General features: G+C 33.4%; 1 protein-coding gene across 1 annotated transcript in view; it reads right to left on the bottom strand.

Annotated features, from left to right (window-relative positions):
- LOC129219410 (serine/threonine-protein kinase 32B-like) overlaps positions 1-13,689 on the bottom strand; it is a 242,333-nt gene that overhangs the window by 86,912 nt on the left and 141,732 nt on the right. Inside the window, exons 8-9 of the mRNA XM_054853799.1 lie at positions 10,289-10,405; positions 8,750-8,875 (exon numbers count right to left, since the gene is read on the bottom strand). Of these exons, the coding sequence (XP_054709774.1) occupies positions 8,750-8,875; positions 10,289-10,405 (243 nt within the window). The remainder of the gene's footprint in view (positions 1-8,749; positions 8,876-10,288; positions 10,406-13,689) is intronic.

Here is a 13,689-nt window from a genome sequence, read left to right as displayed (position 1 = left end):
TTTAAAACAAGAGTTTCAAACATTTGTACTATGAAAAAATTTTTGGAAATTGGCATTTTTTACCTTCTTTTCAAACTTTTAAGTTCGTTCCTGTTACCTAAACCTTAACATTTTTCAAAAATAATACTAGAAATGAATTTTTCGGGTGCAAATACATCGCATCCTAAATGTGCATGTCAACGTTTAAAAAAACTTTTTTATGACATCCCTAATAAATAAGTACAACAGGTCAAACATCGAGGATCGGGGGAAAAATTCATTCAGATGCAGTTCTCTCAGAAAAGAGAGCTGCTCGAAACAAACGGATATACCGCAGTATTCGTCAAAATGGAGGAAGAATTCATGAGATTAAAATTGTACGAATTGCTGGAATATTCAATCGATAAAAGCTTGAAGTTATGGAGATTTATGTTGCTAGTATAACCAAGTGTCCGGTTGCTGAGGGAAACTTATTCAACACTTCACTAAAACATTTTCAACATTAGTTTAAGAACGCACGGATTTCGGCACGGAAGACAGCGAAGAGATTTTTACAGTACAGTGTTTTTTTGTTGATAGGTAACAAGTAAAGTGTTCCCCTCTCTTCACCTGACTCAGATCCTCAAAAAGTAACTAAAAAATACTTCGTCAAAATTTTACACTTGCACGCAATCTTACATACATCACCTATCTTTTTTTTTTGCATTCACTAATACGAAAAACAACTTTTGTATAATGAGTATGGATAAAAAATATACTGATTTATTTACTGATATAGTAAATCAAGAGTGATAAGGAATGTAAAGCAAGCGAAAACTCAAAAAAAAAAAAAAAAAAAAAAAAAGATTCAAGCTTAAAACGCGCGAAAATATTTTTGGCCACGATTTTTACTCAAATACTCTTCTGAGGTGTCGTATAAACGATTTGATTTTATGTTAAAGCGATTTCATTAAAGGATGGTTCGTATCAATTTATGACGGGATTTTATTTCACTGTAACCCCATCAAATGTTTCACGTCTCCTGGTTTTTCGGACTAATTCTATTCCTCCTCAACTAAAAAATCAAAAGCCAACGTATGATCCATTCTGTTGGTCGTATAAACGATGTATCTTTTTATTAAAACGATTACATTAACCGATGCGCCTCTGTATAACTTTATAAGTATACAGAGGCGCATCGGTTAATGTAATCGTTTGTAGTGTTTTGATTCCGCAGTGAGTAAACTTAGCAAAATTAACAGCGTAAATGTAACGATATATTTCCTCCTGACTATAAAACAATAGTTCAGAATTATTTCACGCATTTAGTTTGTAAACGCTTTATACAGCGCGATCGTTTAAAACTGGCTTCGAAACGCGGTGTACGTCGTTGTATATAAAAAAAAAACCCAGAGAAGTTCACCGCGTTCTGAAGCCGTTTAAAACTGGCTTCAATACGCGGTGAACTTCTCTGTGCCTTCGAAACGCAGTGAACGTCTCTCTCTCTCTCTCTCTCTCTCTCTCTCTCTCTCTATATATATATATATATATATATATATATATATATATATATATATATATATATATATATATATATACCGGCATCAGTTTAAACGTCTTAGGTTTTATAAGCCAATTCTTTCTTTAACAAGTCTGGGAATGTGGGGCTAAGTGAAATAATTAAGATCAATTACTTTTTTTTAAAAAATGAACATGTTTAAAATTTGTTCTGAAAATTATGGTAGATAAAGAAAGAACAATATATTTTTTTTTATAAAACTTACATTGAAATATTATTTTTTATTTTTGGCAGTAATTTTGTGCCTCTAAAAACATGTGGACATTTTTCACTTCTTTTTTTCATGGAGCAAAGTGAAAAATAAAATATTTTTATAATGATTTTTTTTTATTTTTTTATTATTTAAGATAGTTTTGACCAGATAAATGAGTAAACAAAAGAATTAATGAACAAATAAAAAGAAATGAAGCAATAAACGAATAAATAAATCAATTAATAACTTAATGTATGAGAAAAGATAAATGAGTGAATAAAATAGTGAATGAATAATAAAATAATTAAAAGAATGAATACATAAGGGAATTAATAAATGAAGGTGTGTAAATGAAATAATTAAGAAGTGAGTTGATAAAAAAACTGAATTAGTAACTGAAATGAACTATTTCACTTTGATCTATCCACTTTGCCCCTCATGCACTTCACCAACTGTACAAAACACTTAAATTAAAAATAAGCTTAATATTAACTAAATAAATACTACACACTAGTAGGGCTCGACCGATGGCACTTTTTGGCCGATGGGCCGATGCCGATTGTTGGCTGATTGTTCAAAGATGGCCGATGGCCGATTGCCGATTGTTTTCCTCCAAATGGCCGATTGCCGATGGCCGATGGCCGATGCCGTTGGCCGATGGCAAAAAAAAAAAAAAAAAATCTGACGGAAATAAATTGATAAGATTGTCAGGGATTTAAAGGATCAATTATTCATTTCACTTTACTTCCTTTCTACGAATAAGGACTTGTAATCAAAAAAAAAAAAAATCTCTACCTAATTTCTATTTTACGATCACTCAATTTAAACTTCACAAGTTTTTTCGGCACATCTGTACACGCATATGTACCAAAGAACATATAGATGACCAAAATATCCATTTTGAACATCTCCTTAGTTACGTGAAATACACCGCCAGCTCAGTCATTTCCAGCCGAGGACTGCAGTTTCATGCTTATTAGCACTCATCAGCCCGGCATAGGAAAGTGACTGAGCTGGAGATGGAAAACAAGCGATAATTAACTCCTTAGTTAATTATCGCAAGTCCTCTTGTGATGTCTTCATACACGCAAACGTGCGTCACTCAGAAACGTTATGAAATAGTAAGTTGAAAACTCATACGTACGAAGTATGATCTAAAAGTTCGAGGACAAGCAGTATAAAGCCTTACCCTGAATAGTTCACATTATCGAAGAACATCTATCTACAAAATAATCACCTTGAAAGACTATTCACTTTTGCCAACGTTCGTATAGCTTTTAGAAGCACTCCTGGCAGCCATTTTTCGCAACCTCCTGTAAGGCCTCTTACGCTGCCGCTTTCTTCGTCGTGGGGAAGAAGGCGACTTTCATGTTGAGGATGCACGGTTTGATTGATCAATGCTCTGATATGACAAACAAATAACATAACGTTTCGTCGGATTTAGCTCCGTGCGACTCTTACCTGTTACCAGCAAAAAAACATTTGCATGCACACCGCTTTCTTTCGTCAGGAGAACATAAAGCTGCATCATAGTAGGTTGCGAAAAAGGCTTCCAGGAGTGTTTCCAAAAGTTATATGAACACTGGTAGAAGTACATAGTCCCTCAAGGTGACACTTTGAAGGTGGATGTGCTTCGGTAATGTGAACTATTCTGGGTAAAGTTTTATACAGCTTGTCCCCGAAATTTTGGATCGTACTACATACAATCTACATAGGATGTGGTTATGCTTCTTTTTTTTTTTTTTTTTTTGACTGTTGTATAATGGTAGAGAAAGAACAACAGCCAAAAAAAGAAAGAAAGGAAAAAAAGGAAGAAAAACAAAGACTGTTTAATAACCAACTGATTTGTTTTGTTTTTTTTAATTGAACATATAACTAAGATTTCAGCAATATTGTAATAATGTATGAATTATGTACACTATACATAGTTAAAAAACTTTAAGAATAAAAATATGAAACAGTCAACAAATTACGCAATTAAAGTGGAAAGCTTGCACGTAGACATTTTTTAGTCATGAAATTAAACGATAAAGGTAAGAGATAAATTACAATATTTAATCATAATAAGAATATTTTTGTACTTATTTAAAATTTATGAATAGAAAAATTTGCATTTTTCATAAAAGCTATAAGTGACATAATTTTTTCTGAAAAAAGAAATAGCCATGAAAAGAGTGAGGTTCTTAAAACGCAGCTACAATAAACAAACTCGATATTTACACCAAGTTAATAATAACTAAATACTTATACTACTTGATCTTATGTTCGCACAGATAATATTGAACAATTTGATTGTTTAAAATCTTTTATGAAGCACTACAAACAAGTTCAAATTAAATTTTTTTCAATTTAACAATAATTTGCTGAAATTTAAAAAATTGTCTAATAGAAAATCCTTGAAACTTTTCTATAACATATTATTGAAAATATGATCAAAACGAAAATAACTCGTTCATTGATTTTATAAAAATACATGAAAATAGTTACTTACTATAGAAAATAATTGATCGCTATAAATGATGCAAAAAAGATTGCGCATTACGAAATAAAGATGAAACAAGAATGAGAAATACGCAAAATGACATTTCTTGAGCAAAATAAATAATCGCTAAATATTTAAGAAATGCTTGAAACGACGAGGGAGGGGCGGGGGGGGGGGGGTCACCCGCTGATTTGGGAGTAACTCACAACATTAAACTTCGTTCCCAACTTCGGCCTCATTTGTTCAGTACAGAACCGCTACCACCAACGCCTCGGAAGAGTTTCTGAGTCGACTTCAGCACTTCGGAAGAAAAAATTCAAAAGTCCCTTTGATTTCCGAATTATGTCACCATTCAAAACGTCTTTAATCAATTTTTTACATTAATGCTCTAAATTCCTCCTAAACAATAGAGTAAGTTTGAATAACAAAATCTCTAATTTTATGAATGGTGTTAGTTTTAAACAACTCGGAAGTGCATTTAGAGTTTATTTTTCAGAAATACAGGGAGGGGGAGGGGAGAGGCACGTAAGTGTTCTAAAAATTACCGTCGGTTCAACGGGAATCTAACAAAATGACACAAAAACCGGTTTCGCCATCTCATATTTATTTCCACGGTCTCCAATCCGGCAGTATACACTCTATAACAAAAAAAAAATCGACGCATTGAGAAGCAATCCTCCGATTGCTTTGAAATTTTGTATGCATGATTGTTTTGACCAGATCTGCAAATGATTAAAATTTGGTGTCCAATGAATGAACAGTTTGATCTCCAGCGCATCGAAACTGCGCATCCAGCAGATGTATATAAAGAGCAGTTCTTCAACTATTGTTAAAACTTTCGGTTTGATTGCGATTCAGATTACCTTTCAACAACTTAAAAATGCCTCGCCGCATGGTTCGTGCTCATTACGAGCAAACTGTCAAAGTTGAAACGAGGTCATATCATTGAATTGAAAAAAAGGCCGGTTGGTCAAATTGGAGAATCGCTCGTCATTTCAGTCGAAGCGATGCGGCGATTCGAAGATGCTGGCAAGGATGGGTGGAAAATGGCAGAGTTCAGCGTCAGGATGTTAGCGGTCGACTTGGGGTCACAACATAATCGTGATGACAGAGTGATTGTCCGATTAGCTGTCATAGCGCTTTCTTCATCTCTATGAGCCATCAGACGTTCAATTCAAACACCAGTGTCCATCATGACCATTTACATAGTCCTGCTGAAAACCAGCCTAGGGTACTGCAAAAGGAACGGCAACAAAACAGGTCTTAGGCTGTTGTCGACGTAAAACTGTGCAGTAAGTGTACCTCTAATTACAACCAAAGGGGTCCAGTTATCAGAGGAAATGGCACCCCAGACCATAATGCCTTGTTGAGGGCCAGTGTGGCGTGCAAAAGTGAAACCAGGATCCCTCCTCTGCCCTGGGTGTCTCCAAACACGTCTTCGACGATCGTCATGAGACAGTTGGAAGCGGGATTCGTCGCTAAAGACTATACATCCCCAGTCGGCACCATTCCAATCTGATCGAGCCCATGCAGCACTGTTATCTGGCTAGGCAGTGTGTAGGCGTCAGTGGCATAACGGTCGGCGCGAGCGCAGATTTCGTTGTCGCAACCATCTGTAAATTAGAGATTTTGTTATTCAAACTTACTCTATTGTTTAGGAGGAATTTAGAGCATTAATGTAAGAAATTGATTAAAGACGTTTTGAATGGTGACATAATTCGGAAATCAAAGGGACTTTTGAATTTTTTCTTCCGAAGTGCTGAAGTCGACTCAGAAACTCTTCCGAGGCGTTGGTGGTAGCGGTTCTGTACTGAACAAATGAGGCCGAAGTTGGGAACGGAGTTTAATGTTGTGAGTTACTCCAAAATCAGCGGGTGACCCCCCCCCCGCCCCTCCCTCGTCGTTTCAAGCATTTCCTAAATATTTAGCGATTATTTATTTTGTTCAAGAAATGTCATTTTGCGTATTTCTCATTGTTGTTTCATCTTTATTTCGTAATGCGCAATCTTTTTTGCATCATTTATAGCGATCAATTATTTTCTATAGTAAGTAACTATTTTCATGTATTTTTATAAAATCAATGAACGAGTTATTTTTGTTTTCATCATATTTTCAATAATATGTTATAGAAAAGTTTCAAGGATTTTCTATTAGGCAATTTTTTAAATTTCAGCAAATTATTGTTAAATTGAAAAATTTAAATTGAACTTGTTTGTAGTGCTTCATAAAAAATTTTAAACAATCAAATTGTTTAATATTATGTGTGCGAATATAAGATCAAGTAGTATAAGTATTTAGTTATTATTAACTTGGTGTAAATATCGAGTTTGTTTATTGTAGCTGCGTTTTAAGAACCTCACTCTTTTCATGGCTATTTCTTTTTTCAGAAAAAATTATGTCACTGTAATAGCTTTTATGAAAAATGCAAATTTTTCTATTCATAAATTTTAAATAAGTACAAAACTATTCTTATTATGATTTAATATTGTAATTTATCTCTTACCTTTATCGTTTAATTTCATGACTAAAAAATGTCTACGTGCAAGCTTTCCACTTTAATTGCGTAATTTGTCGACTGTTTCATATTTTTATTCTTAAAGTTTTTTAACTATGTATTTTGTACATAATTCATACATTATTACAATATTGCTGAAATCTTAGTTATATGTTCAATTAAAAAAAAAACAAATCAGTTGGTTATTAAACAGTCTTTGTTTTTCTTCCTTTTTTTCCTTTCTTTCTTTTTTTGGCTGTTGTTCTTTCTCTACCATTATACAACAGTCAAAAAAAAGAAAAAAAAAAAGAAGCATAACCACATCCTATATAGATTGTATGTAGTACGATCCAAAATTTCGGGGACAAGCTGTATAAAACTTTACCCAGAATAGTTCACATTACCGAAGCACATCCACCTTCAAATTGTCACCTTGAGGGACTATGTACTTCTGCCAGTGTTCATATAACTTTTGGAAACACTCCTGGAAGCCTTTTTCGCAACCTACTATGATGCAGCTTTATATTCTCCTGACGAAAGAAAGCGGCGTGCATGCAAATGTTTTTTTGCTGGTAACAGGTAAGAGTCGCACGGAGTTAAATCCGACGAAACGTTATGTTATTTGTTTGTCATATCAGAGCATTGATCAATCAAACCGTGCATCCTCAACATGAAAGTCGCCTTCTTCCCCACGACGAAGAAAGCGGCAGCGCAAGAGGCCTTACAGGAGGTTGCGAAAAATGGCTGCCAGGAGTGCTTCTAAAAGCTATACGAACGTTGGCAAAAGTGCATAGTCTTTCAAGGTGATTATTTTGTAGATAGATGTTCTTCAATAATGTGAACTATTCAGGGTAAGGCTTTATACTGCTTGTCCTCGAACTTTTAGATCATACTACGTACGTATGAGTTTTCACCTTACTATTTCATAACGTTTCTGAGTGATGCACGTTTGCGTGTATGAAGACATCACAAGAGAACTTGCGATAATTAACTAAGGAGATGCTCAAAATGGATATTTTGGTCATCTATATGTTCTTTGGTACATATGCGTGTACAGATGTACCGAAAAAACTTGTGAAGTTTAAATTGAGTGATCGTAAAATAGAAATTAGGTAGAGATTTTTTTTTTTTATTACAAGTCCTTATTCGTAGAAAGGAAGTAAAGTGAAATGAATAATTGATCCTCTAAATCCCTGACAATCTTATCAATTTATTTCCGTCAGATTTTTTTTTGCCATCGGCCAACGGCATCGGCCATCGGCCATTGGCAATCGGCCATTTGGAGGAAAACAATCGGCAATCGGCCATCGGCCATCTTTGAACAATCGGCCAACAATCGGCATCGGCCCATCGGCCAAAAAGTGCCATCGGTCGAGCCCTAGTTAATATATAGTTAAAATATTTCTAAAGAAGTAGCGCTAAAAGCATTGTAAATACTTCACCATTTCACTTTGTCCCACATTCCCTTACTAATATCAAATTTAATTTAAAAAAAAAAAAACCTGACTCTGATTTCTGACCTCTTATTAAGATTAACTCCGCTGGTCACAACACAGATAAAATTTCAAAGTATTTATTTATTTTTTTCTAAATGACAGTGGAAACACGCAAAAGGAAAAATAATCACAACTAGTAAAATTTGCTTCCCTCTATGAAGAAAAAAACCCCTATAAGGGGGGTTTTCTTTTTATGAATTCAGTTGCGTCGGATTTTTGTCAAATTTAGCAGAGGACCTTTGAAGCTCAAGAGTTCGCAAGAAAATCCATGAAACGGAATATTATTAATTAACAATGCCTGAACCTATTATTTACAGTGACTGAATTTATGGAAGTTAAAAAAATTCAAAGAGGTCTAAATTTAAAGTTTGAATCATAAAATTGCTCTTTTCTACTTCGTTGACGAAAAATTGTACACTATTTGTTTTATTTTATTTAAGAATGATTGTTAAACATTCTTCACTTGACGCAATTTTTATTTTCGAAGCAGACCGTGCAGCGCAGTTAGTAAGTAAATAAATAAATAAAACATTTTGTATTTACTTACGTTAGGTATGAATGGAGGGGTGACTTGACGATTATAAACAGCTACAAAATCCATAGACTTCAGATAGTGATGCCTTTTCATTTGCTTAATAGAAGATATTCGTTGTTTAGGATCCACGCTTAACATCTGTAATTGAAAAAAAAAAAAAAAATACATTGAAGCCTCCATATATTATTAAATTAGAGATTTATTTCAAATCGTTTCATCAATTTTTTTTACTGAACTTCCATTTATGGAAGACACATTTTCCAAATGTAACAAATAGCTTTACCACAAAATAAAACAAAATAAATGATGCACTGCAACAGTTAAAAAAAAACATATTGTTACTATCTATTAGTAAAAGGCTATCGATTTTTAACGTTTAGCATACATTACATTGTTTTTGTATTAAATTTATTCATATTTATTGCAATTAAACTTGCATATAGGACGCTGAAAATATACTTTAACACATTTAGCGGCAGTAACTAAAAACTAAAAAGAAAAATGTCGTACAAATGTCACAGTCGTGGAAATATCCCCTATGCAGTGCCGAATCTTTTTTACCACAGAAACACAAAATTGCTCATTGCTCTAAAAGTTTTGTGGAGAATTAGGACTGATACTGGTATCACTTGAGAATTTTTCAAGATTTTTTGCTTCAAGTTATCTTAGTAAAACATACCATGTTCAGATGCGCCCCTCTTTCCGGTCTGCATAAATAGATTATCCTGTGTTCAAATAAATAAATAAATAAATAAAACACTCGTTCATGAGCCATTTTTTGGTGAATTTAAGTAATCGTCCAATACTGGGAAACAGATCCTTATTTTCTTTCAACATTACTAACTCACTTAGTTCAGAGTGTAATTGTGACTGGTTTTTATTTTTTTTCACCAAAATGGAAGAATTATCTGAACATAAGAAAATGAAACAGGAGACATTTTAAATCTATTCATAAATATTTAGGCAAGTTTTGTACCTTATTAAAATAATTGATCTTAATTAATACCAGTATTCAGAGAAATATTAAAGCTTAAAGCTTAATACTTAGACAATATCGTTGACTCAGAGCAACAGCAAGATATGTAATAGCAGAAATAACACTAAGATATCTTACTTTTGCTATGAGGCTACAATATCATGATTCGTAACACAAAGTTGTTGGCAAGAGGAAACTTCTTGGCTACACAATAATGACGCTGCAACTTTCCTCCATTTATCCAGCCAACTGCGTGGAAAATAATCTTTTTTTCAATTGTTGGTTCGCCGTACGAGGCAACTTCTCATCCTCGAGATACGTGATATTGAACACTATCACAAAAAGCTCCTTCTTGAATAAGCAAAAATCTCTTAAAAATTGAAAACGAAAAAAGTAGAAATACATTTTTGTAAGCTCCGATGTAAATGTTCATCATACATACAATGTTATATATTAACTTACATAGATATTCGTTATACAGTATTCTTGTAGCTATAAATTTTGCATCTGTTTTTAAATTTAGCCCGTCGATAAGCTGTATAATATTATGACACACATATGTAGAAAATACTAGCCTGCTGTATGAGATTGGCAAGTCCCTTATTAACGCACTTTGGAAAACGTACGCAAGAATTTTCAATCATGCAATGAATATCCTCCATACTTGTCCCAGAATGAATTTCATAAGGTCTCTAAAATGCAACGAAAAATATTAGATAAATTCATAGCAAGCACAAATCAAGATTGCTGAATGATTTAAATCTTATAATAAAAGAAAATTTTAAACCTGTAATTGTTTTTAAATTCTAAACTAGTTATTTAAAGAAAAAGTTTTTTGTAACGAGTACACATACGCGAAGAAAGAGCTTTTTCTCTTTAATCGATAGGTAAAAAATGTACTCTTAGAGTGGGTGTATTGTAAAAATATTATAATATACACAATAACAAAAAATATCAATATTTTTATTGTATGAAAGACACTTATTTGAAAACGAGTTTTATTTACAAAGAAACTGACTGACACGTGGCGTTAGAATCTTTCTTATTCAATAATACTAGGTTCGGGAACTCATGTATACGCGTTTAAGTTGTGTTTCTTTAATTCATATTTGTGAGCATTTAATTTGACTAAGTTTTTACTTAAACTGGAAACGTCCATTCAACATGCAACTCAAGTTGATTGCACAATGTCCAACACCATGCAGTTATTATTCAGTAAATTACCGCCCCTAAGCCAGGGTTGAGGCCAGAATTACATGCAATATACCGACAACCCGGTCATCCCATCCAGAAACTGACCTTCGTCCTTTTTATGGACTCGTCAGTCTGAAATAAGGAATAACCGACTGGAGGCACATCTCCTCTCATTGAAGCTCAGAGTACCACCAAACTGGTAGATAAAGTAAATCTTTCTCACCAGCAAGATTCTGCAAACATGGTGCTTTTCAACTCGTAAATTGAAGGCAAAAAAAAAAAAAAATACATAAGTTTTTTTTTTTTTTTTTTTTTTTGACTTATCTCGGGCATGTTTAGCAATGCTAAACAACCCCCATGAATCCAAAGATCTGCAAAAAAACCAAGAACAGCAATGGGTCACTAAGGACCTCGTCCTTCGTAAAACCCAAACAAGATAGAATGTGCTCAGGTGAAACCTCTCCAGCAGAGCACCAGTGACACTCCGGAAAAGTCTTGATATTCCCAGAGAATCTAAGAGCTTTTGTGTGGCCACTTAGGAATCTCGAATATGTTGTCTGGATGAGTCTACCCTTGAGTCTAAAGGACTCACCAGGACATTTTGCAAAATACCAGGCGTGTCTGGGAGGTGTTTTAAATTGGCGATTGAGCTCCATTTTTGAAATTGTGGAGATCTCATTGAAAGTAAGATCTCCACAAGGGCTCACACCCTCCGCAGCAGCAGATCTAGCCAAAAAGTCAGCCCTTTCATTACCCTCAACTCCAACGTGGGAAGGGATCCATTGAAAGTGAATTGTATGTCCTGATGAAAGAGTATGTAGTAGACTCAGAATGTCCAGGCTGGTCTTGTCGCCCACATTACTCCAATTAGCGAGGTGCTGAATTGAGGCACGACTGTCAGTCAAAATCCAGATTTCCTGGAAACACTCCTCCCGCTGAACAGCACACTGCAGACCCTTCCTGATAGCAATCAGTTCTGATCTAAATACTGAACAGAAATTCGGGTTTCTGATTTTAAATTCCAAGGCCCCAGAGGGAGTAGGAAAAATACATAAGTAAATAAAAGGGTCATTCCATAAAAATGTCAACCTCAACCTCAGAATTTTTTTTTTTTCCACAAAGCCTTAATTTTGACCTATCATTTCATTCAGCATACTTTCTAGTACATAAACCCAGTAACAGTTTGCAAAAATTTCATTCGGTGTTTTTCTTCTGGCTCTAAACGTGCGAGGTTGTAGAAAAGGCTTAGCATGTGCAAAAAACATGCGTCTACGTTTTCTTCTGTAATGTAAAAATTTTTGCAAATTTTTAAAAGTTTAATGTTTATTCTAAATGTTTAGATGTTGGATGAATAAAATTGACTGTTCTTTTTGCATACATTATAAGATAAGTATTTTAATTAGTTTGGTTATTTCACTGAAAATATTTACGTTACGTTAGTCACGAAAATGAACTATTTTCTGCTTAAAAACTAAACCAGATGATTGTATCAAACAGCACTTTTTATTTTCTTACATCTGTGTCATATCTACTTAAAAAGTGCAAAATATTTATTTTAGTATCATTAGATATAAAATGATTGGTGTGACTAACGTAACATTTGAGCTGTGACTAACGTAACAGTTTGCATGTGACTAACGTAACATTTTGAAAATGACTACTAATACTTAAAACTTATTTAATTTAATGTACGTTTTCATGAACAATTTTGAATATGTAGGCATTCTGTATTGATTAAAAATATAAAGGGTGAAAAATACCAGTAATATTACATTGTAGACCTTCTGTTTACTTAGAAAAATCCCTTTTTAAAGGTCTTTATCAAGATACTTTCAATTTAAAGAATTATTAGGAAAGAAAAAAGGTGAGTAAAGCAAAATGAGTACTTTGCTGAATGTGCGTTCAACACAAGAATCCAAGCTTGAGAATTAAGATAATAGAAATACAGTCTTAACAAAGGAGAACGTTTCTATTTCTTAGAAAATACATCTCCACCAATTATTAAAATGAAGTAATGGCTGCTCGTTGGAAAACATTTGAAAATGTTACATCATGATACAGTGACAAAAAGCGCTGCGGCCATATAATTCAGAAAATGCAAGAATGTTCATTTAGAAATTCAAACATTTGCGGTGATATCTGGAATTAAAATGCATTCTGCAAAAACTTTCGAATTTTTTTTTTTTTTCAATATTACATTTTAATTCAAAAGGATGCACAACACTATTCGTTCGATGAATCAGTAAATCTTAAACAATAATATGCTATTGAAAAGTACTACGGAGTTTATGACGATAACTATCGGCAGAATACTAGAATTCGGTGAAACTATCAACTTGCATAAAGTTAATTTTTTAAAAGAGAGATAGTTAGGATTTTATCAGCCCAAAATGATGTTATTCAGTTTGTAAAAGCAGTTTTTTTAAATTTATTTTTATTTATTTATTTATTTATTTATTTTTGCATATTTAAATTGACTTAATTGAACTGAATCCTTCCATTCAATTTCTTACACTAATATAGAAAAAAAGTAAAGAAAGAACCATAATGCAACACAAAGAAGGTTCCTAAAAAGTGTAAAAGTAATATAAAGAGCAAGAGATTAATTACGAAAAGTTTTTTATATACATTCATTGCTTGTTATTCGATGGTTACGTTAGTCACGTTACGTTAGTCACACACAGTTTTTCGTAAAAGTGCCATTAAGGGCCAAAAAAGATTCATCTGTAATAAATCTGTAGTACATTTTTAAAAATAGATTGTTTACTTCTTACAAATATAT

This window comes from Uloborus diversus, chromosome 3 (genome assembly GCF_026930045.1).
Source record: "Uloborus diversus isolate 005 chromosome 3, Udiv.v.3.1, whole genome shotgun sequence".
Taxonomy (NCBI): domain Eukaryota; kingdom Metazoa; phylum Arthropoda; class Arachnida; order Araneae; family Uloboridae; genus Uloborus; species Uloborus diversus.
The sequence above is the reverse complement of the archived record's forward strand: the minus strand, read 5'-3'. Positions and strand labels throughout refer to the sequence as shown.